Raw genomic sequence first — 25,459 nt, forward strand, 5'->3', positions numbered from 1 at the left:
GCTCTCTCTCACTCTCCCACAAACATGCTCTCATGCTCCCACACATATGTACACATGCTCTCTCACTTTCCCTCACACAAGCACACATGCTCTCTCTCTCACTCTCTCACTCTCCCACAAACAAGCACACATACTCCCTCTCACTCCCACACACATGCTCTCTCTCTCCCACACTCAAGCACACATGCTGTCTCTCACACTCTCCCACACTCAAGCACACATGCTCTCTCTCACACGCACTCTCACACACACACACATGCTCTCTCACATTCTCCCACACACAAGCACACATGCTCTCTCTCTTCCACACATGCTCTCACACTCTCCCACACACAAGCACACATGCTCTCTCACTCTCCCATACCCATGTTCTCTCCCACTCTCCCACACACAAGCACACATGCTCTCTCTCACTCTCCCACATACATGCTCTCATGTCATAAGGAACAGAGTAATCTGTTCCTGGCTTTATCGCAGAACACGGAGGAACTTGTGGCGCTGATTTTCTTGGGAGAATCAGAACGTCGAGTCCCTGCATTCACTGGGGTAAAGCCAGAACCGGATCAGCCTGCTCCTTACGACATGAAGCCAAGTGGCAGCCCTGGGGACCTGTTCGTTCACTCCCGTATCGTCACATAGGCCCCCCCCACCCCAGAATAAAGTTACTCTCAGTAGCACCCAGGGCCTCACTTCTGTGAACATTGGAGGTTCACCCAAAATTCCCAGACAAGTGCCAATCCCCCATAGCAGCTCTCATTTCTCGGTGCGGCATGTGAGAACAATGTTCAGCCATTCACACCGCCCAGGAATTGTTCAGCGTTGGGCTCGGAGTAGGAAGTTCCTGAAAAGCTCTGGCGCCCGGCCCGGTCCCGCCAGCCGGATCTGCTGAACCCCTGTTACAGCCTCTGAGGCTTTTATTTTTTTTTGGCATGCGTTCTGTCAGCAGGTGTGCGTCAGGCTGCGGGGCACCCTGCAATTTGCCTTGAAAATCTCTGCTATTCTGCATTTTGCTGCCACAGCTTAATTAGGGTAAGAAGCAGACAGGGCCGGCCTGGTGGCTAGCACAGGTTGTGGATTGCAAAAGACCTGGGTTTGATTCCAGGCCAGAGTTCAGGGTTCAATAATGCAGGCCGGATGGGCACCCATAGACCAGACTGACTTTCTGCGTTCCAGTGAAGTGGACCTCCCTGTGTATAACTTGCCCCCGGGCTTGTGACTGCTCGAAACTTCCTAGAAACCACTCAAAAATATTCGCTCTACCAATTTCCAACACATTTAAAGCATCTAAACTGCCTCAGGCCCTCACAATATCAGCTTTGCTTTTTCTTCAGTCTGTTACTGCCCTGTTGGGTCTTATTCCTAGCTCTCTTCTCTTTTTTCCAGATAGATTTTGTTTCCTGTAGTTTTCCACTTTTGGGGGAATATAAGGTGTGCATTCCGTAATATAGCCATACACCTCTGTTTTTAAAAAAAAAGTCTTTAGCAGGATACCCTAAAGTTGTTCACACTGTATTCATGTTTAGCATGTAGAGGTATGAAGCTTGCATGGGGGAGTCTGATGATGATCAGAACAATTGCATCCCTGATTTAATTAGCTGATGGGTAAACAACTCTTGAGGGTCAGAATTGTTTATGCAGGGGAGAGATTTGCATACCATGGAGGCTGTGCATGCAGATACATCTCATGCATATTCATTATGGCTATCCTGAAAACCAGGCCCATGTGTGGCTCTTGAGGACCAGAGTTGGCCACTCCTGAGCTAATATCATCTCAGGAATAGACATGAGAACAAGTTAAGGCAGATGATCATAAGAACATAAGAAATTGCCATGCTGGGTCAGACCAAGGGTCCATCAAGCCCAGCATCCTGTTTCCAACAGAGGCCAAACCAGGCCACAAGAACCTGGCAATTACCCAAACACTAAGAAGATCCCATGCTACTGATGCAATTAATAGCAGTGGCTATTCCCTAAGGGCCAGATCTTAAAAAATTCACGTGGGCGTAGATTTGTTCACGCCAATCTACGCCCAATTTTATAACATGCGCACGCTACCGCGTGCATGTTATAAAATCCGGGGTCGGTGCGCGCAAGGTGCACAATTGTGCACCCCCTTGCGTGTGCCGAACCCTAAGGGAGCCCCGATGGCTTTCCCAGTTCCACTCCAAAATTGGATCGGCCTCGGAGGGAACTTTCCTTCCGCCACCCCCCACCTTCCCCTACTTAACTCGCCCCCCAGCCCTACCTAAACCCCCATCCTGACCTTTGTTGCAGAAGTTACTCCTGCCTCTGCCAGCGCGCCATTCCCAGGCACGGCCGCAACGAAGGCGGCCTCGGTCCCGCCCCTGGACCCCCACCACGCCCCCTTCCCGCCCCTTTTTTGAAGCCCCGGGACATACGCGTGTATGCAAGATAGGCTCGGCACGCGCAGGGGTAGCTTGGGGCAGCTTTTACGTATGTTACACGCTTAACCCTTTGAAAATCTGCCCCTAAGTAAACTTGATTAATAGCAGTTAATGGACTTCTCCTCCAAGAACTTATCCAATCCTTTTTTGAACCCAGCTACACCAACTGCACTAACCACATCCTCTGGCAACAAATTCCAGAGCTTTATTGTGCGTTGAGTGAAAAAGAATTTTCTCCGATTAGTCTTAAATGTGCCACATGCTAACTTCATGGAATGCCCCCTAGTCCTTCTATTATCTGAAAGTGTAAATAACCGAGTCACATTAACTCGTTCAAGACCTCTCATGATCTTAAAGACCTCTATCTTATCCCCCCTCAGCCGTCTCTTCTCCAAGCTGAACAGCCCTAACCTCTTCAGCCTTTCCTCATAGGGGAGCTGTTCCATCCCCTTTATCATTTTGGTTGCCCTTCTCTGTACCTTCTCCATTGCAACTATATCTTTTTTGAGATGCGGCGACCAGAATTGTACACAGTATTCAAGGTGTGGTCTCACCATGGAGCGATACAGAGGCATTATGACATTTTCTGTTTTATTAACCATTCCCTTCCTAATAATTCCTAACATTCTGTTTGCTTTTTTGACTGCTGCAGCACACTGAGCTGACGATTTTAATGTGTTATCCACTATGACACCTAGATCTTTTTCCTGGGTGGTAGCTCCTAATATGGAACCTGACATCGTGTAACTACAGCAAGGGTTATTTTTCCCTATATGCATCACCTTGCACTTGTCCACATTAAATTTCATCTGCCATTTGGATGCCCAATCTTCCAGTCTTGCAAGGTCCTCCTGTAATGTATCACAATCCGCTTGTGATTTAACTACTCTGAATAATTTTGTTTCATCCGCAAATTTGATAACCTCACTCGTCGTATTCCTTTCCAGATCATTTATAAATGTATAGATCCTTGAGGCACTCCACTGTTTACCCTTTTCCACTGAGAAAATTGACCATTTAATCCTACTCCCTGTTTCCTGTCTTTTAACCAGTTTGTAATCCACGAAAGGACATTGCCTTCTATCCCATGAATTGACTTCAGAATTTGTTCAAAATGCCTTTTTTTCCCTCACTGGTATCATCATTTGAAATTTTGCATAATGGGGGCAGGTGGGAAAAGAGAGAGGTGTCCCTGGCCCCAGTGGTGATAGGCAGGGACAGCGGCTGATACAAGGGGATGCCCCATGTACTCCATCCAGCTCCTGCTGTGCATGCGACTCCTCTAGGAGCTTCTGCAAAAAAGCACACAGTGATTTTGAAGTTGTCGCCTGCCGTTCCCTACCAGCCTGCCGTGCAGTGCCCAGTAACTTTCTGTCAAGGGACAGGAGAGTATAAAAGTAGAATCTGCTATGGCAGGTCCCTTGTGTTTTCCTTAAGATATAAGTTTACCAAATAATTGCCTCTTCTTCACCTCCCCACTGGTCATATTCATAATTCTCCTTTCTCTTTCATTTCTTCAAAACTGTTTTTATTTCTCATGGGCTTTTTTTTTTCTTCAGTTTACATTTTGATAAAAGGAACAAACAAATGTTTCTTGTGTTAAAGCCACATTTGCCAGGGTCTTTTTTTAAATAATCCTCACAGCAAAAGTCACTTCTCAGCTGTTTCAGACTATTCACATGCTTTGAATATAGCTGGGGTGCTTTTGCCATGCTTTTTTGATGACAAACATTCCAGCGGCACCATGGTTGGTTTGGCTCCATAGTACCACCAAGCAGGAAAAACTTGAAATGTCTACATTTTACCTGCAGATTGAAACAGATGTGGTTTTTTTATAATTAGGAAAAATAAAAGTTCACTTTTGCTGGCCTCAGGCCTGCTGTAATTCCACAGGAAATATTTTGATTGCAAACAGGAAGACCGCTCTTTTCCTAGCAGGCATTTAATCGTACATACCTCCGATACCTTTTCTGCTTTCATGGTGGCGAATGACAGGATTCTTGCTAAACTTGTTTGAGCAGATTATTCATTCAGCTGCAGGGCTTGTGGAGAGAAGTGGGTTCACACTCCAACTGGGCCAGGAAGAGAAGCCGCAAGGTTGGAGGCTGGGCAGGGCCAGGTGTAGGCAGAGGCAACACAGGCACATGCTTAGGGTGCCAAATTCTGAAGGTGCCCTGAAACTAGGACTCGCCGCGTTTCGCCCTGATTTCTGGCAGTCCTCTGCCATCATTTTAAATCCGGCCCTGGTGCAGGGACTAGCACCAGAGCCTGATGGCTTCTCTTCTGAAGGGTCAACAGGAGAATTTTTTGGTCTCGTGCCAAAACTGGATCAGCTCTGGGTCCAGGAGATAAGTTACAATGCTGGGTCCAATTGCTAAAATGTGACCCCTGTTAAAGCTAAGAAAGGGTATCTCTTTGCAGTTTAAAAGTTCACTCCCATTTTAATTGACTTTGTCTTCTGTTTCTTCCTTTCTGTGGGGCCGTCCCTTATCTTTTCACTCATGCTTGCCTGGCTCTCATCAGGGAGCCATCAGGCACAGTCCATCTCTGTTGCACAATACCAAAAAGGTGACTGGAATCAGTTCCTAGACTGGCACCTCTCAGCCGGAACCACATCAAATCGGAGCAACCAGCAATACGACAGTCTTCTGGGATCCCCTCCAACAAAGTGTTTGGATGTACTTTTGGTTGGCTGGTACGGTCAGAATCTGGAGGTTATGCTGCTCTGAGGAAACATTCTTTACCTGTGACTGACCCTGAATTTCTCTTGCAAGCACTCAAAACCTTGCAAGGTGCACAGAAGGAAATAAAATGCAGTTAATTTAACCCATCTGTGATGCCAGGATAGCAACAGTTGCACAAATCTGCTTCTGACAGCTTTCTTTATGGGGTATCACAAGCCGTAAGGATTCCCGACCTTAACCATGCTGACCAAACGAGGGTCTCCTGGGCGACTGCCAAATCCGTAATGGTTGTAGGATTGTGAATGTGAAGGTTTGATCTGTGTAGCTTAACTAACTGGGGGGAAAAAAAAAAAAAAAGGAGAGAGGCAACTTTTCCTCTGTTCTCGGGTACTGCAGAGTAGCAACGGATTGTGAATCTCGGCCTGTGTTCTCCCCCCTGTCCGTGACATCATCAGGGAATGCCGGCCTAGGGCTGACGATGTCATCAGTACAGGGATCACAGGTGGAGCATCACAGTGACCGCCAGCACTGGGAAAAAGGCTTCTAAGCAGCGCACGAAAGCTCGTGGTCTCATAAGGCAGGCCTGCGGACCCTCTCACCCTTTACCTGACCGAGTAATATTCAACGCCACAAGGAAACGTTAAGAAAGACGATGCCTTCTGATCCTTGACAATATTACCAGTGCCTTTCGGCCAGTCCTGGGGTTTTTTTTTTTCAGTTTGCATCCCAGTACCAGAGGATATCCCAAGAAAGGGGGGGAAGGGGGGGTCAGCAAACCTAGAAAGGATTTAAAAAGTTCTCCCTCCAGAAACTACTTTCCAAAGGTTTTTTTGAGGTTTTTTGTTTTTTTTGTGCCTTGCTGCTGAAATATGCAACCAGTCTGACACATTTTAAGCAGGGAGGGGGAGCAGAAGAGATGGCCTCCTTGAGGTTTCTAAAATCCTCGGCGCAGTTCCGGGTTAGATTCCGTGCGCCTTGCACAAGCGGCCCCAGAGCCTCCCCCCGCTGGGATTCCTCAGCAATCACCGGGCAGCCGTCCCCCCAGCCAGCTGTGTAAGCATTAACCCTTCGCGGCCTGGAAGATCGGCATTAACCTAGTCCGATTATGGGCGGGAAGCACTGTCAGGACGGCTTCCTGACGAGAGCTGAGTGGAGCAGGGCGAGAAGGGAAAAGAGGCCACGTCTAGGAGTGAGTACAAGACCGGAGCGTGCCCTGTACTAACTGACTCGTTAACTTTGAAGGCTGTTTGTATGTCGCTGGGTTACCCCGAGGGCTTCTGAGTTACAGAGGCCATGCATGCCCCGTGGCCCGCTGGGCTTTTTTTGTGCCAAATCTCGGTCCTGGACTGGGGGCTTCAGAGGTTTGAGGCGGGCTCGCGCCGCTCTGATGTCATCGGACAGCAACCCGCCCACTGATGATGTCATCGTGAAGCGGGCGAACGCAGCTGGAACCTCACCATCCAGTTTAACTAAGCAGGGTTTCAGATAGAAGCTCACCTGCCTGCACCTCTGAGTCCCTGGCTTCGATCCGCGCAGCCTGTTCACCTGCGTTGTTGTTCATCTATTGTTTAGCCTTCCCCAGAAAGGGTGCAAATTCAAAACTTCAATGTACTTATTTGGGAATTTAAAAAAAAAAAAAAAAAAAAAGGGATTTTTAAAAGCTTGTGACCTGAAAGTGATAGAGTTGCAACCCAAGAGTCCAGGGTTAACCGAGGGAGTCTTTTGCAGAAGTATTCCTTCAGGGGCTAAAATTGTATTAATTGTTGCTGTTTCCCCTCTGGTCCAGGCAGACCCAACTGCATCGGCATGGGAGACCCAGATGCCACCGAAACCGGCCGAGACGGCCCACCCATCACCTAGGGAGTCTGCTGGACCGCGACGGACGTGCGTTTTGCCGAGCGAGCGGATATGGGAGGACGTCTTGTCACTCGCCTGACAGCTGGAATCAAAGTCAAGAGGTGCGCTGACGCTCCGCGTTAATTCCCAGTGTGCGGGGCTGTATCATCAATCACAGGCCTGGGGGGGTATAAGCAGCCACCCCTCCCCCTCCCCCCGTGCAGGTAATACAGCTCTCCATGCCTGTCAGGAACCTCCGGGATCCTTCTGGCTATCGTTTTCTGGGCGCATCGAAGCCGCAGAGGGGCGATGGGCGGCTCCTATATATAGCAGGCCACATTGCTGCTGTAGTGACCGCTCACGGGGGGGGGGGGGCATTGGAGGAAAATCCCCCCCCCTTTTGCTGCGCAGCTTCAGGTATTTCAGAGGGCGCTAGCAACTAAAGGCAAATATTTTTTAGGTGAGAATTTAAGGAAAGATAGTTTATACCTGCCAAGGTGTAGCTAAGGGCTTCTTGTTACCGGCAGGTGTATCGCTAAGGTGGGAGTATGGCTAATGGTTCCTGACTTAGAGGGGGCTACAGCTAAGGGCTTTTTTCCTGGCAGGAATATAGCAAAAGACTCCTTAGTTGGTATCGCTAAGATCTTTTAACTACTTAGCCCTACGATTGTACCTGTGCCGGTATAATGTAAAGCTTCTCACCTGCACAGGTATGTCAGGAGCACCTCAGTCTGCTGTGCAGCAGGAGGTCTTTCATTGCTACTATTCAGCAGTGCTGTCTAATGCTCTGTATGATGTGCCGTATTATCTCACATGTAACATCTGTGCTTCTTTATTTTTTTTTTCCCCCTTCCTTGTCCCCAGTGGAATTTCGGATTAAAAAAAAAAAAATGTGCAGCTTCCCAAAATGTTTTCACCGAGCGAAACATGGCTGCAACTGTGTCTTCTGATCCTCGGACTGCCAGAGAGCAGCAAGAGTGAGGCACCTTGCGTCATCTCTGACGATGGCAAGCTTGCTAGGTGTTCCGGCAAAGGCCTGAGGCAGGTGCCCGAGGGGCTGCCCCCACAGCTGGAGGGCCTGGATCTCTCCTACAATAAACTCCAGCAAGTCACCGGCAGGGACTTTTCAGCCTTCAGTCAGCTGCGGAGTTTGAATTTGGGTTATAACAACCTTTCGGCCATCGAGGAGAGCGCATTCAAGGCCAATGTCCTTCTAGAGGAGCTCAACATTTTCAACAATTCTCTCCCTGAAATTCCTATGCCGGCTCTGAGGCCTCTGAGGAATCTGAAGAAACTGGATATGTCAAACAATTTGTATCCTTATTCGACCCTTGATGAGGATTTTTACACCCTCGGGAGCCTGAAAGATCTCTCCATGGGGGGACCGATGGTCAGAGTGGTCCGCGAGAATGATTTCCAGCCCCTGAAAAATATTCCTTTGCAAAGGTTTGCTCTGAAAACCACCTCCAGCCTGGCATGTTACGAACAAGGGGCCTTCACCGTGCTGAACACCAGTGCCCTTTGGTTTGACATTGCCTTGGACAGCAATGCCAAGGCCCTTCGTCAAATCCTGCAGGACCTGCAAAACAAATCCCTGGCATACCTCCGTTTCCGAAATCTGTTTGAGTTCATCTACTACACTGACTCCTTGGACCTGTTTGATGGACTGGCAGGTATCAACGTGAAGACGCTCGTTTTCTATCGTGGCAAATTCAACGAAAACCTTCTGCGCTTGGCCTTGCTGAATGTGCAGAAGTCTTCGATCTCCAACCTGGCCCTGGTAGCCATAGACTTTGCTAGGTCACTGAATTCCTCCATTTCTGAGATCAGGATCAATAACTTGACCCTGAATAACTTGGCGCTGATGGATATCAGTAACCCTGACATCCTGAGGTTTGACTGGACATTCACTTGGTTCAACCAAGTCACCAACCTCTCCATTATCAATGTCAACTTCAACTTTGTCCCCTGTGATGCCTGGGATGAAATGAAAAATGTGGTTCTTCTCAATGTGTCCAACAACCGTCTCATAGATGAGTACATCTACAATCCATCGTGTAACTACCGAAACATAATGCCCAAAATGAAAATGTTCATTGCTAGCAACAACCAGTTGACCAGCCTGAAAGCTATTGCTCTGCTGACCACTAAGTGGCCTAATCTTACCTATGTCGATCTTGGCTATAATTCCCTCGGAGCCCTGAATGAATCTTGCATCTGGAATCCATCAATCACCACCCTCATCCTACAATATAATGCGGTCAACAGAAATGTATTCAAATGCCTGCCTACAGGTCTACATTACCTAGACATGTCCAACTCTCAGCTGGAACGGTTGGACATGGAGTACTTCAGCCAGACCCATAACCTAACCGAACTTTGGCTCAGCAGCAACAAAATCAAATTTATCCCTTCCAACTGGAAGAGTCTCAGCCTTCAAGTGTTGGCAGTGGATGGGAATTCCTTTGGTGTCATCAGCACCGGCTCCTTTGATAATATGCCCCAGCTGATTAGGTTAAAAGCGGGGAACAACCCTTATCACTGCACTTGTGACCTCAACGGCTTTATAAAAAAGACTCTGCAAACTGGGCAACTCCAGCTTCTGGACTGGCCTCAGGGCTATTCATGCTACCACCCGCAAGCCCTCCTTGACACCAGGGTAGAGCTTTTCTCCCCTGGCCGGCTTGAATGCGATGTCACTTTAGTTGTTGCAATTTCTGTCTCTGTGACGGCCGCTGTGGTCATCCTGTGCATGCTGCTTTGCTGGAAGTTTGACATCCCTTGGTATCTGAAAGCCACTTGCCAGATTGTGCAGGCCAAGTACCGCTCTCGCCAGGACAAGTCAACTAGAGCTTATACCTACCATGCTTTTGTCTCCTACAGCCACTCGGATGCAGACTGGGTAAGAGGGGAGCTCCTTTACCGCCTGGAAAACTCCAGCCCCCCTTACAGTATCTGCATCCACGAAAGGGATTTCCTGCCGGGCAAGTGGATCATCGACAACATCATCGAAAACATCGAAAAGAGCCGGAAGGTCATCCTAGTGCTCTCCCGGAACTTTGTCAACAGCGAGTGGTGCAACTACGAGCTGTACTTCGCCCACCAGAGGGCCATTGGCCACGCGTTCGAGGACGTCATCCTGGTGGTCAAGGAGAGCATCAGCCTGGACTCCTTGCCCCACAAGTTCTGCCGGCTGCGGAAAATGCTCAGCAACAAGACCTACCTGGAATGGCCCTCGGAGCCCGGCAGGCAGCCCTTCTTCTGGATGCAGCTGAAAAATGTGCTGGGGAAAGCCTTGGTGAACCCAAGGGCCCAAGGCAGCTTCTCTCTGGTGAATGAGAGCGCGGTCCTCGAGCTGCCAACTGTCTCCGGGAACATGGACCCTTCGTTTGGCGACCCCCCTTCTGGCTTCTCCCCAGATGTTTGAGCTTGAGGACCCCTGCCTAAATCTTCTATTTATTTGCTTGAAGCTGGTTATTAATCAGTATATAGGTTGGGGGTGGGGGGGTGGGGAGGGGAGGACTCCCCTGCAGTGTACACTGTGGATGGTATTTTATATGCCCAGAGCACCGGCCCAGGAGCATTTCCCCTTTCTGCTGTTTACTTCCAAGCCTGCAGCGCGGAGACCCTGCCTCTTCCTGGTGTTCTGCTGCTTGTTTGGCTTTTCTTCATGATAACCGGCCAAGTATTTTGACATGGTGGACTCCACTCATTGGAGGTTGGATTCGGCATGGATCGCACACGTCTAAGCCATGTTTACGTCAACGTGTTGTTCATACAAGTGTTCTAAGCAGAAGTATTTACTCCGCACTAACTCTTTGCACTAAGCAGAGCTATTACTTTATCATACTGAGCTGCCTCCGGCTGCAATCTGGGGTCATGCCCTGGCTCTGATTTTTGCCAGTGGGCTGATCCAGGCCCAGCTTTATCTCCAGGACAGGCATGGAGTTGTAATAAAAATATGTTTAGCCTGTCTTTCTACCTAATGCTCTAAGTGGCTAACGGTATTATTAAGTCAGATGCAATAAGTCCCTTCCCCAAAGAGCTTACTGTCTAAGGCAGCAGGAGATAAAGTGACTTGCCCAAGGTCACAAGGAATGTCATGGGGTGGGGGTGGGATTTGAACTCTGAGCTTCCCTGCTGCTCCGCCCTTTACTGTAACCACTACACCATCCCTTGTAGTTCTGATTTAAAAAGCAGATGTTGAATTTAAAAGCCAAAAAAACATGGTCCTTCGTAGCGCAGTAAGAGGGAATATGCCCATACCACAAGACGTTCCTCTGATAGCTCTGGATGCCAAACCCGTTCTCCGCATGGGCTGGTAGTGATGTCTCAAGACGCCCTTTGCCTGCCTCCTGAGTTCCCCCATCGAAGGGGAAGCAGTGTCAGTATTAATAACAGAAAAGAGGAGGACGTTTCAGAGTCTTTCTCTGCTCCGAGTATATATTTTTTTTAGGAAGAATAAGGATGCCTCACCATGGATGCACTTTAGAAAGAGAAAGCTCCCACCTCTAACGCAGGAGAGTAACCTTACTCTTAGATAAGAGATACAGTGCATAACCCCTTTATTGTACCTGCTCCACAGTCCTGGGTCAGTTCTCTGTAATGTTACAGGTGTGTGATTGCCCTATTTATCTCTACTCCATAACCTTTGCATGGTTATTTAAAGGTCATTGTTAAACAGTCCTCTAATTTCCTACAGATGACAGGCTCTCTATTTCTGCCCCTATCCCCTGAGTCCTCCAGTCCTAGCGGTGACAGGCTCTGTATCCCTGCTCCCATCCCCTGAGCCCTCCAGTCCTAGAGGTGACAGGCTCTGTATCCCTGCTCCCATCCCCTGAGCCCTCCAGTCCTAGTGGTGACAGGCTCTGTATCCCTGTGCCCATCCCCTGAACCCTCCAGTCCTAGAGGTGACAGGCTCTGTATCCCTGCTCCCATCCCCTGAGCCCTCCAGTCCTAGAGGTGACAGGCTCTGTATCCCTGCTCCCATCCCCTGATCCCTCCAGTCCTAGAGGTGACAGGCTCTGTATCCCTGCTCACATCCCCTGAGCCCTCCAGTCCTAGAGGTGACAGGCTCTGTATCCCTGCGCCCATCCCCTGAGCTCTCCAGTCCTAGAGGTCACAGGCTCTGTATCCCTGCTCCCATCCCCTGATCCCTCCAGTCCTAGAGGTGACAGGCTCTGTATCCCTGCATCCATCCCCTGAGCCCTCCAGTCCTAGAGGTGACAGGCTCTGTATCCCTGCTCCCATTCCCTGAGCCCTCCAGTCCTAGAGGTGACAGGCTCTGTATCCCTGCTCCCATCCCCTGAGCCCTCCAGTCCTAGAGGTGACAGGCTCTGTATCCCTGCCCCCATCCCCTGATCCCTCCAGTCCTAGAGGTGACAGGCTCTGTATCCCTGCTCCCATCCCCTGAGCCCTCTAGTCCTAGAGGTGACAGGCTCTGTATCCCTGCTCACATCCCCTGAGCCCTCCAGTCCTAGAGGTGACAGGCTCTGTATCCCTGTGTCCATCCCCTGAGCTCTCCAGTCCTAGAGGTCACAGGCTCTGTATCCCTGCTCCCATCCCCTGATCCCTCCAGTCCTAGAGGTGACAGGCTCTGTGTCCCTGCTCCCATCCCCTGAGCCCTCCAGTCCTAGAGGTGACAGGCTCTGTATCCCTGCTCCCATCCCCTGAGCCCTCCAGTCCTAGAGGTCACAGGCTCTGTATCCCTGTGTCCATCCCCTGAGCTCTCCAGTCCTAGAGGTCACAGGCTCTGTATCCCTGTGTCCATCCCCTGAGCTCTCCAGTCCTAGAGGTCACAGGCTCTGTATCCCTGTGTCCATCCCCTGAGCTCTCCAGTCCTAGAGGTCACAGGCTCTGTATCCCTGCTCCCATCCCCTGATCCCTCCAGTCCTAGAGGTGACAGGCTCTGTATCCCTGCATCCATCCCCTGAGCCCTCCAGTCCTAGAGGTCACAGGCTCTGTATCCCTGTGTCCATCCCCTGATCCCTCCAGTCCTAGAGGTGACAGGCTCTGTATCCCTGCACCCATCCCCTGAGCCCTCCAGTCCTAGAGGTGACAGGCTCTGTATCCCTGCTCCCATCCCCTGAGCCCTCCAGTCCTAGAGGTGACAGGCTCTGTATCCCTGCTCCCATCCCCTGAGCCCTCCAGTCCTAGAGGTGACAGGCTCTGTATCCCTGCTCCCATCCCCTGAGCCCTCCAGTCCTAGAGGTGACAGGCTCTGTATCCCTGCTCCCATCCCCTGAGCCCTCTAGTCCTAGAGGTGACAGGCTCTGTATCCCTGCTCACATCCCCTGAGCCCTCCAGTCCTAGAGGTGACAGGCTCTGTGTCCCTGCTCCCATCCCCTGAGCCCTCCAGTCCTAGAGGTGACAGGCTCTGTATCCCTGCTCCCATCCCCTGAGCCCTCCAGTCCTAGAGGTCACAGGCTCTGTATCCCTGTGTCCATCCCCTGAGCTCTCCAGTCCTAGAGGTCACAGGCTCTGTATCCCTGTGTCCATCCCCTGAGCTCTCCAGTCCTAGAGGTCACAGGCTCTGTATCCCTGTGTCCATCCCCTGAGCTCTCCAGTCCTAGAGGTCACAGGCTCTGTATCCCTGCTCCCATCCCCTGATCCCTCCAGTCCTAGAGGTGACAGGCTCTGTATCCCTGCATCCATCCCCTGAGCCCTCCAGTCCTAGAGGTGACAGGCTCTGTATCCCTGCTCCCATCCCCTGAGCCCTCCAGTCCTAGAGGTGACAGGCTCTATATCCCTGCTCCCATCCCCTGAGCCCTCCTTGAATTTATCCCATCCCACAAGGGAAAAGATTTTTTCAAAATAAAGCTTGTAGTCCTGATAAAAACAGCACACCACATCTTTTCAGATGAATGTTTTAGCTTAGAAGTAAAGCTGAGCTCCCCGCTGGGTGATGTGTTTCAGGGGAGATGAGTAATGCAGCTGTTCTCTAATCCATTTTGGATTCCTGTTTACTCGGGTTTGCCGGAATAACATTGTGCCACATCTTAATCCCTGTGTTTCTGTAGAAACTGTTAAGGCTTCAGATGGGAGCCCCTTGGCTTGTGCTCTCTCTTCTGGTCTTTTCTTTAAAAACCAAAACAAGAGCAGCTTGTAAAATTGTTTGTTTTATAAACCAATTGTACTGTATGTTTAGCTTGCTGATAAAACATTTTGAATTTTTCAAAGTTTTTACACTTTATAAAGGAGAGAAACATACAGAATAGATGAATACCCACAAAATATCAGAATTTATTCCTTTGAGCCAGGTGTGCTGCGTTGCTGGTGCATTTGTTTTAAGATGAAATGGTACTTGGGTCATCCCCTTACTCCAAGTCAGCCTATCCACTCCCAGTTTTGCCCCACTGCATGCAGGGATTTGTAGTTCAGATCCCCCCCCCTCCCCCCCCTAAGAAAAGCAGAACTAGAAGTGCATGGATTCAAAGGGAGGAAAGCAGGGCAGGTCATGTGGAACTAGCCGGCACCCTTTCCCCCTCCCCCCCCCCCCCCCCCCTCGTCTTTCTCCCTAGCCTCTGCGCAGGGAGTGTACCTCTTTGGTCAGCTGCGTCACATCTTTGTGATTTTGTTCAGGCCTTCTTCTGTGTTCCCTGCGGGATGCAGGGCACGGTTATCTGACTGTTTCGGTGGGAGAGTGGGCTGGTGCCCCTCTCCCGGGCATTTTTTCTGTACGGTCTGAAATAGGCCCCCTAAGAAAAGCAGAACTAGAAGTGCATGGATTCAAAGGGAGGAAAGCAGGGCAGGTCATGTGGAACTAGCCGGCACCCTTTCCCCCCCCCCCCCCCCCCCCCCCCTCGTCTTTCTCCCTAGCCTCTGCGCGGGGAGTGTACCTCTTTGGTCAGCTGCGTCACATCTTTGTGATTTTGTTCAGGCCTTTCTTCTGTGTTCCCTGCGGGATGCAGGGCGCAGTTCTTTGACTATTTCGGTGGGAGAGTGGGCTGGTGCCCCTCTCCCGGGCATTTTTCTGTACGGTCTGAAATAGGCCCCCCCAAGAAAAGCAGAACTAGAAGTGCATGGATTCAAAGGGAGGAAAGCAGGGCAGGTCATGTGGAACTAGCCGGCACCCTTTCCCCCTCCCCCCCCCCCCCCCACCCTGCTGGGTGCCGTCCAGCCTCACAGGAGACACCATGTCTGGGTTCAGCACACACGGGGAGAAAACCTGGGTCGAGGAAAGTCCCTGCCCGGCCCTCATCGGTGACCAGCACCTGGCAGTGGGCCTTGCTTTTGTCTGCGGTCACCACAGTCTAGGAGTCTCCAAGCCCTTCCATGCTTTTCTGAAGGCTCTCGGGCTCTGCAGCCTCCGAGCCCTCACTTGATAAGATCATTTGATCTGGACCCAAAATTAGGGTCACCAGGTTAGCTCCAAGTTATGGGGGATTTGGGGGAGGGGCAGACTGACCCAATCCTGGTTCAGGCTTCTCCCAGTCGCCTGCGTGGCACCTCGCCGTGTCGCATCCGCTTTCATTTCATTTCCTCCTCTCTCACCAGGGTCCTCTCCATCTTCCCCTGCCCTTGGATCCTTCTCTCATGCTCCCTCACCAACTCTCTCACCTGGTTTCTCTCCATCTCCTTCAGGCTTCTCTCAGAATAGCGGACCCGGCCAGTCCAGCAGGGCGGAGGCACGGTGAGCCTGCACTTCCTGTCCCCTCAACTAATCTTCCTGTGTATTCAGGGGAGGATGAGGAGGTGCAATTGCAGAGACCAGGAGCATATGCCTACTCTGTCTCCGCACTGCCAGCAATCCCACTTCCCTGGAAGGTTAGCCTTTTAAACTTGGTACTGTTTGATACGGCTTATAGCAAGGGTTCTGTGTCGGTGGCCCCTGAGGCCTGCACCGTGACAAGGCACTGGATGTGACACAAGTGAGATACAAGGCTGGGAACAGTGTAGATACGATATATAGGAAGATGAGGATATATCCCATCAAATCTTTGAGAGAACTTGCAGAGGACAACATACACGTTAGGGATGTGCATTCGTTTCATTCGTTTAATTTTACATGCTTGTATAGGAAACAAATGAAACGAATGCACATCCCTAATTTACAGGCAGTGTATCGTCGCATGCAAGAGTAGCAACCAAGAAGAGTAGATCAGTAACAGGGATTCTTGTTTCCTGGGACCCTCCCTACTACGGAATAGTCTTTGTTTCCTGGGACCCTCGTCGTATGCAAGGACAGAGTGCATATCGTTAATATCTCTGCAAGATTAAGTGGGCAGAGCAGTGGATGGATCTCTTCCTGGCCAAATAACTAAAGGGGACACAATTGTCAATATATCCCATCACTTCCCAAGAGGGAAAAATAAGCAAGTCCCATCTGTGCCCTGATCCTTGTTCACTGGAGTTTCTTTGCTGGCTGTGCTCTGGGCCCAGAATGAGGCCCAATGCTCCTAACCAGTCAACTCCAAGGAACTAATGAGTGCTCTGCTGGCCAGTTCTGTAGCACTACGAGATGCACGCAGCACTATACGGATTCACAGATGTGCTGAAGAGAGAGAGAGTCTCACACTTGCCTAAGTTTGATCACATTTGAGTGATTGTCTGCCCCTCCGTAACCTCCCCCAGTTCTTATATCTCCCAGCGGTCTCTGATTGAGTTGAAAAACACTTTTTAAGAAACCCCAGTTACTGGGGATCCACTGTGGCGGCCTATGGCCTTCTCAGGTTTTAACTGTGTCCCCCTCCTCCCCTGCCACCACCCTCACTGCCTGAAAGGAGTGTCCAGGAGAAGCAAAAGCACCAAACAAATGAAAATAAAATGTAAATAAAACCCCCCAGACCACAAAAAAAAAAATAAATCTGCAAACTTTTCCAGGAGAGAAGGAAGATGTTTTGCCGGAGTGTAAGCCATCTGTCTGCCCACCTGCGGGCAGCTGTGGGGAGGGTCCAGGAGTTGTCCTTGGCTGGTGTTTTGCACGCTGGACTGCGGACACGGATGTTTATCTTCAGAGGCAATAAAAACAGTGGCGTATTCGGGGCCTCTTAGACAAACAGCTCTGTAAAACCTGCTTTCCTCACCAAAGGTTTAGCCGGTCTGACAAATAACTGAGGCGGTATTAAAGGGAACATCTTGTTCTTCTGATTGGGGGTGTCGGGATGGGGGGTCTTCCCGGAGGGTTTTATGACTGCTGGCAGAAGCTCAAATACATACGGACTCCATGTGTACTGATTAGGAAATTCGATTGACATATTTCATCCACTGGGCCCGTTTTATAGCCTCTTAAAGTGGTGTTTGCCGGGTAAGGCCTATAAAACCTGAAACGAACCAGGTGGCAGGAGAGGGGGACGAGAGCAGAAAAGGCTGGATTTTTATCTGCTCTGATCGAGATGCCAGGGAAAACAAGGAAAATGGGTTTTGGGTTTTGTTTTTTTTTAATTTTGTATTTAACAAAGTTTAGACATCGTACATAATGCATATAACATAATCCACCGTCTCATTCACGCTGTATTAGCCGGATAAAAGCACATCTACAACAAGCATCGTTGTAGTGACTCACTTACAGCATAATGCAAAGTTGTCTACTATTCTAATTTTTTTTTCTGATTTTGACCTCATTCATGAGGAGATTTCAGTGTTTTAATCTTTCAGAAGGTTCTTCATGCATGCCTACTCCCATTGTTACGAGGATAAGGAGCAATTGGGGGTGCCGCTGTGCTGATTGTCACCAGAAACCTTGCAAAGCACGAATAGAGCATGTACAGCTGAAGAGCAGATCTCTATCAGAGGCCGTGCAGGTGTCATACTGATACGTGTAAAGAAAGAATACAGCACAGACAGCCGAAGCGTGGATCTTCATTAGAATCCCATGCAGGCGCCATGTATTCATGTATGTAAAGCAGGAATACAGCACGGACAGCTGAAGAGCAGATTGCACTGGAACCAGATGATTTGTAAAAGATGTTATCCCAAGCTATGTGAAGCTGGACAATTTCATGGATTAATCATGTATGTTGGTGGCTTTGCATCTGGATTATAAATCCCTAGTGGAGGAGACTCTGAGCAGGAATAATAAATCAGTGCAGTGACACACACTGACCGGCAGGTGGCACTGTGCCCCAGGACATGCCCAGCAGGTCGCAACCCTGCTCCAGGCTCTTCACCTGTGTCCCGTTCCCCCCCCCCCCCCCCCCGTCCCCCCTCCTTTGTTGGAGTCTGTGTTTTAGAAAGAATGACATGAGAACTTAAAACTAAATTCTGTTTTGTTTTCTGGTATTTTCCCTGCAAAAGAATTTACCAGAAGTGGTCATGCTGCTTGCACTGAGTCACATAGGTGCAACTGGTTTGGGATTTCCAGGAAGGGTTCTCAGCTCATCAGCTGTCCGGGACCTCAAGAGGAGACTCAAGTGCCTGAAAATTGGGTGTAATGTGTGTTTGTAACATGTTTGTGTGTTCCTTGTGTGTAGTATATGTGTGTGTGAAATGTATGTGTGTACTATGTGTATGCAATGTGTGTTTTGTGCAATGTGTGTATATAAACGTTTATAGTGTATGTGTGATGTGTATAATGTATGTGTATGCAACGTGTGTGTACTGTGCATGTGTAACATGTGCCTACCCTGCGTGTACACCATATTTGTATGACGGGTGTGTGTCCGTATGCATTATGCATATGAAATTTAATTTCAAAGATTTAGTTTCTGCATTCACAAAACCAATTGAGCAAGGAAGAATTACAGTATAAAATATAAAAATATAAAATAAAAAAACCACAAAGTATCAATCAGAGATGGATAGCCATAGAAAAAAGAAGAACTATGAAACAATTAAAAATAAAAAAAATCCTAACAAAAAAAAAACCTGTTACTACATGAATGAAATAAACCGGACATAAAATCAATAAACAGACACCGAGCGAAACCAATTGCACCAAACAAGACACAAAGACAACCTCAAACCTCACACATTACACACCAATAACTAAATATGGGAAATGTCAATTTAATAACTCAGAAATCAATAACAAATAACCCCCTCCACCAATACAACTACAGCCTAAGGGGAGCACTCTCAAAATTGACACCCCCCAAATCATAAAAGCACCAATAAATATCCCCTTCCAGCCAAAGACTGAATGTTCACCAAACACTGCAGATCAAAGCAGCCCTCTTTTGACATTTCTTCACCCCTCATTTGGAAGAAAAGGCCATTTGGCAAAGCCTTCTTCAAAGTGAAGTAGCCCTTGAGGTGTCTACGAGCGGAAGGCGTAGAGTTTTGCAAATGCAGAGCTCCTGAAGAGAAGACCCCTGCCCTAGTTCTAGTGAGGCAAAGTTTTTGTAAAGAGGGAGCTACTTAGGGGCCTCTGAACTGGATCTTCGGGTCCTGCAAGCATCTCACCACCTCAAGCTGGAGGAGAGATTTGTGGTTTTGTGCTCTATAACTCAAAAGAGAGCACTTTGAAGTTGACACGGACGACTGTTGGGAGGCAATGTAGCTCACAAGCAACAAAAAACGCTGCCCTTTCTGTCCGAGGTCATCCATAAATCATCCCCCTGCTGCTTTTTTTTTAGATCACTTGAAGCTTGCAAGCAAGAAGCAACTTTTTCTTGTTGGGGGAGACCAGCAAAAAAAAGGCATGACAATGCAAGTGGGAGATTTGTCAGAGCAGTCTTGAAATTGCCAAATTCCTGTTAGAGCAAACGGGGCTGCAGCCAGCCTTTAACCAGGATCTGCTCAGTGCAAGGCTGCCATGCTGTGTGCAGTTAATGGTAGTAATCCCATGCCTTCTGATTAAGTGTAGTAACTACTGTTCTATGCAGGTTACCCCCATGCACTCTTTCCTTCATTTCCAACCTCTAACTTTTAGTGTAAGGTGCGTGCTTTCTATGTTTGGGCAATGTTTTTCTGTATGCACTGTGTGTGTATATGTGTACCCTGTGTGCATGTACCTAGTGTCTGTGTGTGTGTGCATTATTTCACATATTTATGTGTATTTAGTGCATGCTTAGATAGTGTATAGTGTGGCTGCGTTAGTGAGTGTGTGAATAACGTGTGGGAGGATAATCCCTCGAGGTCTCCAGCCGCACACTGCAATCTCCAGCATTAGCAGCTGCTGGGGTTTTACTGGACTCCCAGTAACAGAGAATCGTCCTGTTATAAGCCAGCAGAGAGGGCACTACTAGAGAGAGGGAAGGGGGTTGTTGGGGGGGGGGGGAGGGCTGTTGCTGGATGAGGGAGATTGTTGGGAGGAGGAAAGTGCTCCTGGAGAAGCAGGAATACTTCCAGAGGGGAGGGGGGAAGCATTGCCGGATGGAGGGTGGGGGGAGAGAGGTGGGGAAGGTGCTGTCAATGTATGTGTGTGTGTGGGGGGGGGGAGTGATCTGGCTAACCTATTGCGAGTGGCTGGACCCTTTCCTGCCTCTGGCCGCGGAGATGGAATTTTACAGGGAGAGGGGGTGGACAGTGGCAGGGGAAGGCCATGAGAAATGAGAACATGTTGTGGAAAACAGAGCGTTTAAAGTGATAAAACAGAGCTCCATTCAGGTGAGTCATTAAGCGAGTCCCAGGAGAATGCCAGTCTCCCGAGTCCCACTCCCCTCCCCGGCTCTTCTGCTGGGAGTCTTTGAAGACTGGCACTGGGAATGATGCCCCCGGTCCCATTCGGGGGCCGGGGTTGCTGCAGAGTGAGCGCTCACAGCCTCCCAGGCGACAACCATCCCTGACTCACCACTGGGCCATGCTGGGTGGGCGCAAATCCCAGGGCAAGAGGGATCCGGTCTGGAGAGAAGGGGGGGGTTAAAAATGATGGGGGTGAGGTGGGGGATGGGGACCCCCCCAAGAGTGATCAGGGAACAGTAGCCTCGGTCAGGATGGGCTCTGATTGAGCAAGGCCAAAAAAACCACGGTGCCCCAGGCTGGATCCAATTTGGGACTCCTTGGAGCCGAAACCTACGCACGCCTTTTATAATTGTTGCTTCTCCCCCCCCCCCCCCCCCCCCCCCCCCCCGTCCTTGAGATGCCAGCTCTGGGCTGGTGACATGTTTTCTGGCTCCGTGCGGCGTCTGGGCCTGGCTGCGGCCATCCTGTGGATTATTAGAGAGAGGCTTTTAATATCCCCGGGGACTCGGGCTGTGGAAGCCCAGAGAGCAGGTCAGTTATGGCGGTGGAGGGGGGTGGAGATGAGATATCCGCTCTCTGCCAGTCTGGCTCCCAGGTGGCCGGGGGTGGCTGCCGCTCTGTGTGGCTAATGCATTACACTGGCTCCTTCCTTTCTCCTGCCTGGCTTTAGTCATTTCTGATCAGACGCTAGAGCACTGTTTGCTTCTCAGGGTAAATGAGAAATATCTGCCTCTCTGCTCCTTGCCACTGTTGCTTACAATCGTGGTCTTAGGACTACTGGGTCTCCTATTTTTGTCCTCTCTTAAAATATTTATTTTTCTTATATATATATTTTATCTCTGTGGCTCTTTTATAAAAATAAGAGGTGAGCACCAATTTTTTTTTTTTTTTTTTCTTACAGCCACATCCAGTTGTTCAATTATCTGGAGCCCTCTTTTCAGCACACCCCGCTGAATTCATGTTTTATCCTGCTGGGATGGTTCCTGCGCACTTTCTGATGACGATCAGCACAGCAGCAGCACCTCAGTTGACCTAACAGTTCAGAAGTGAGGAAGCAGAAGGAGCCCTCAAGACCTTTGCAACCCTGGTTATCTCCTCAGGACGAAAATTGAAATTCAAAATGCAACAGGAGGGATCATAATTGTTTTGTTTGTTTTAACTGGCCAACAAACCTTTTTTATCCCCCTCCAAAGTACTGTAGATTTAGTAGGTGATCTCACACAGTTTGTCCATATATATATATATATATATATTTATTTATTTTTTAAATAAGGGAAACAGCAGGCACTTTTCATGGATCTGCCTGTGACTGAAATACCTACTAAGAAACAGGAAACAGAAAAAAAAATACACACACAGAAGAAGGTAGTTTTATAAAGATCAAAGAGAAGGGGAAAATAAGCAATTTAAGGAAATACAAAAGGAAAAAAAAGAACTGAAACCAGAATAAAACAGGAAACTGGTTGGAAAAGAAATGCGTTTTTTCAATTACATTAAAAACTGTATTTATATATCCACATGCAAATGTGTAGGGCTGTGTTATTTTATTTTATTTCTTTTAGTAACACTGCCTAAAACAACCCCCAAACAGGACTTTATTAATAGTAGCCAATGAAAACTTTCTGGAGGGATGGAAAAAAAAGAAAGAAAGGGGCCAGCCTTGTGCTGAGGAGGAGAGACAGAGGGATCTTTGATGCTGCGAGCGAGGACGGCGCGTTTTCCGCTGCTCCCTGGACATGTCCCGTCTCTGGGGCCCTTGCACCATGGACTCTGACAGATGCCTGCTGCTCTCCTGCCTCCTCCTGCTCCTGAAAGGTACCCACAGAAGTAAAATCCCCCCGCTGCCTGTCCAGACTTTGTCTTGTAATCTGCGTTTGTGTCCAGGCTGGTCCTTCGTCCTCCCGCAAGCCCAAGGGAGTCTGGAGATGCACAGAGGGAGAAGGGGACCAGCAGATGTTGGAAGCTCTTTGCTGGACTGAGAATTTTGCTGCTTTCTCTATGTGGTTTTTGCAAATTTAGGGGGCCAGAGAGGGAACATGAAGTTTTCTATTTTCTTTGCGGCTGTGTGCGTGTGTGTGAGAGAGAAATAAACCATGGGGAATATTTGTCAGTGCCCTAAGATACTTATCTGCTGAGTAAAGAGATAGAGAATTAAATGCCCTGTTTTCTGCTGTCCTCCAGAAACGAACAAGCTGGGGAAAAGTGAATAAAAAAAAAAAAAAATCAAAACACATTTTTGTTCCCATGATTGGGAATAATTCGAAGCTGCAGTGCTAGTTAACCTTATTCTGTATAGCAGGTTCCCTGTGTCTTGGCTCTGTCTTTCTCTTTTGATTTTCTTCCTAATTTTCCCTTACATTCTATGCCCCTTTCATTCTATGTTTAGAATGTATTACTGTTGGCACTTTTTATTCTGGTCACACCCTGCTTTAAAAATCTCTTTCACTGATTCTGCCCTGCAGCCGTCCGTGCTGTACTCCTGTTTGTCGTGTATGGGTGTGACCCCTTCACAGGGGCTCTGCATGCCTGTGCGGTATTCATGCTTTAGGTATGTCAATGTGAAGACTGCGAGGGGCTCTCTTGGAGACCCGCTCTTCAGCTAGCTGCCCCTGCTGTATTCATGCTTTGTATATATTGGTATGATGTCTACATAGGGTTCTGATAGAGACCCTCTCTTCAGCTGTCTCTGCTGTATTCACGGTTTTATGTATTTTGGTGTGATGCCTACCTGATGGAGATTGGTTTTTCAGCTATCCGTGCTGTATTCATGTTTTTTACATATATTGGTGTGATGCCTACCTGGAGAAGATTGGTTTTCAGCTATCCATGCTGTATTTATTTATTTTATTTTTTTTTTATATTGGTGTCATGACTACCTAATGGAGATTGGTTTTCAGATATCCATGCTGTATTCATGCTTTTACGTATATTGGTGCGATGCCTACCTGGGGCTCTGATGGAGACTCAGTCTTCAGCTATCCGGGCTGTATTCAAATTTTTATGTATATTGGTGTGATGCTTGCCCGGGGCTCTGATGGAGACCCCTCTTCAGCTGTCTGTGCTGTATTCACGTTTTTATGTATATCGGTGTGATATCCACACGGGGCTTTGATGGAGACCCTTTCTTCAGCTGTCCATGCTGAATTCATGTTTTTTTTTATGTATATTGGTTGATGCCTGCCCGGGGCTCTGATGGAGACCCCTCTTCAGCTGTCCATGCTGAATTCATGTTTTTTATGTATATTTGTGTGATGTCCACACGGGGCTTTGATGGAGACCCATTCTTCAGCTGTCCATGCTGAATTCATGTTTTTTATGTATATTGGTTGATGCCTGCCCGGGGCTCTGATAGAGACCCTCTTTTCAGCTGTCCATGCTGTATTCACGCTTTGGTCACTGGGGTTCTATTGAGGACCAGCAGTTTCACCCCCACCAGTTTACTAATTTTCCTGATGGTGTGCGTGGCTGTAAGAGGAGTTCTCAGAACCCATTCCACTGACATTGTCTTGGGGGTGGAAGTGGAGGGCCTTAATGATTTTGTATTTTTGCTCCCATAAAATTTACTGAAAGAAGCTTTTGCCAGTACCACCACTGAATGTCTTGGACCCCTTCCTGCGTGCTGCTCTGCTGCAGCTGATGTGAGCAGGAGAAGGATTGGCTTAGTGGTGAGAGCAACGGGCTGAGAACCAGGGTTCAAATCTTTCCCCTCCCTCCCGATACTCCTTGTGACCTCACTCACTTTATCTCCTGCTGCCTCAGGCACCCACTCAGGTTGTAAGCTCTTGGGGACAGGGCCTTACTGCCCCCTAATTCTAGCTGCCTTCAGCTTATTTGGAAAGGTGGGCTACAAAATTAACATAAATTATTATATATTTGGTGCAGAATGCCCATCTCTTTGCAGCACTAATGCAATGTCACTCCATTGTGTAGGTTTTGAAATAAAAGCCCACCAATGCATGCATTTCTATTCCGCCTTTTGGTGAACTTTCAAAGCGGATTGTATTCGGGCACGACTGAGTGAACCCACGCGTTTCCTGCGGGCTGGCATTGCATCCCACCGGAGGGAAGACTCTCTGAGAGAGGGTGAAAGACATCGCCACCCCACCCCACAAATCCAATCAAGCAGGATTGCGCTCCAGGATTTGTAAGCTCTCTGACCTTGCTTGTTGCCCTTGGGACTGGCTGAAGGTGATCCAAAAGGTTTTCAGACCTGACGTGCACGATAATTTTATCTGCTAAAAAAGAAACAAACAACAAAAAAACCCTGAAAGTTTGCACTATGGCACATTGTGAGTTTACAGTGAAAATTGAACAGAACATCTTGTTTCTAAGGCTTTATCTACATAATTCAGTTGGAAATGTAAAAATATGATGTAAAACTCCCACTTCTCCCTTCTCAACATACACTTTGCTCCTGGGAATATATTTGTGTTTAAAGTTGGTGAAAGCGCTTCCCGTGTAGCCATTCTCACTAGAACGAAAGTCAATCAGGAGGTGCTACTGTTCTGATTGTCATCAGAACTTCCCCTCCCCTCTCCATATGCCAATGCAGGCATCGCACTGATCAACATAAAGCCATGGACAGCTGAAGAGCGGCTCTTCATGACATCACACTGATACCCATAAACCATGAATACAGCACAGTCAGCTGAAGAGTGGCTCACACTGATGCCCACAAACTATGAATACAGCACGGACGGCTGAAGAACAGTTCCTATCAGATCACACCATTACCCGTAAACCATGAATCCAGCACAGACAGCTGAAGAGTGGCTCTTCATCGGATCACGTTGACACCCATAAACCGTGAGCAACAGCACGGACAGCTGGAGAGCGTATTTACAGAATATCTTTCAGCAACGGAGTATGTGGCCATAGTATAAGACGCGCACACACCTCTTTGCTCTTCAAAAAGTGTAAAAAAAAAAAAAAAAAAAAAGATTTATCTATAACAACATGTAGACCAAAAAA

The 25,459-nt window shown here is 48.6% G+C and overlaps 2 protein-coding genes across 13 annotated transcripts in view; both read left to right on the forward strand.

Annotated features, from left to right (window-relative positions):
• Positions 1-25,459, forward strand: part of ITGA10 (integrin subunit alpha 10) — a 75,584-nt gene that overhangs the window by 9,461 nt on the left and 40,664 nt on the right. For 6 of the 12 annotated variants that reach the window (XR_003852989.1, XM_029580223.1, XM_029580222.1 and 3 more), the window contains exons 2-3: positions 6,876-7,047; positions 21,390-22,303. Coding sequence is in view for 11 of the 12 variants with exons in the window: in XM_029580223.1 (XP_029436083.1) it covers positions 22,225-22,303 (79 nt within the window). In the remaining variant the exon portion in view is untranslated. Of the gene's footprint in view, positions 1-3,379; positions 5,400-5,836; positions 6,279-6,875; positions 7,048-20,356; positions 20,414-20,949; positions 21,020-21,389; positions 22,304-25,459 lie in introns of those variants that run through there. The other 6 variants (XM_029580219.1, XM_029580224.1, XM_029580220.1 and 3 more) reach the window with 6 other exon arrangements.
• On the forward strand, positions 7,833-10,352 carry LOC115077484 (toll-like receptor 2). The gene has a single exon (XM_029579774.1). It carries the CDS (start codon positions 7,833-7,835, stop codon positions 10,350-10,352), a length of 2,520 nt encoding a protein of 839 aa, XP_029435634.1.

The sequence above is a fragment of the Rhinatrema bivittatum genome, chromosome 16, assembly GCF_901001135.1.
Source record: "Rhinatrema bivittatum chromosome 16, aRhiBiv1.1, whole genome shotgun sequence".
Taxonomy (NCBI): Eukaryota; Metazoa; Chordata; class Amphibia; order Gymnophiona; family Rhinatrematidae; genus Rhinatrema; species Rhinatrema bivittatum.

Coding starts and splice junctions, on each gene's coding strand:
- LOC115077484 (XM_029579774.1), top strand. CDS start 7,833: ATGTTTTCACCGAGCGAAACATGGCTGCAACTGTGTCTTCTGATCCTC.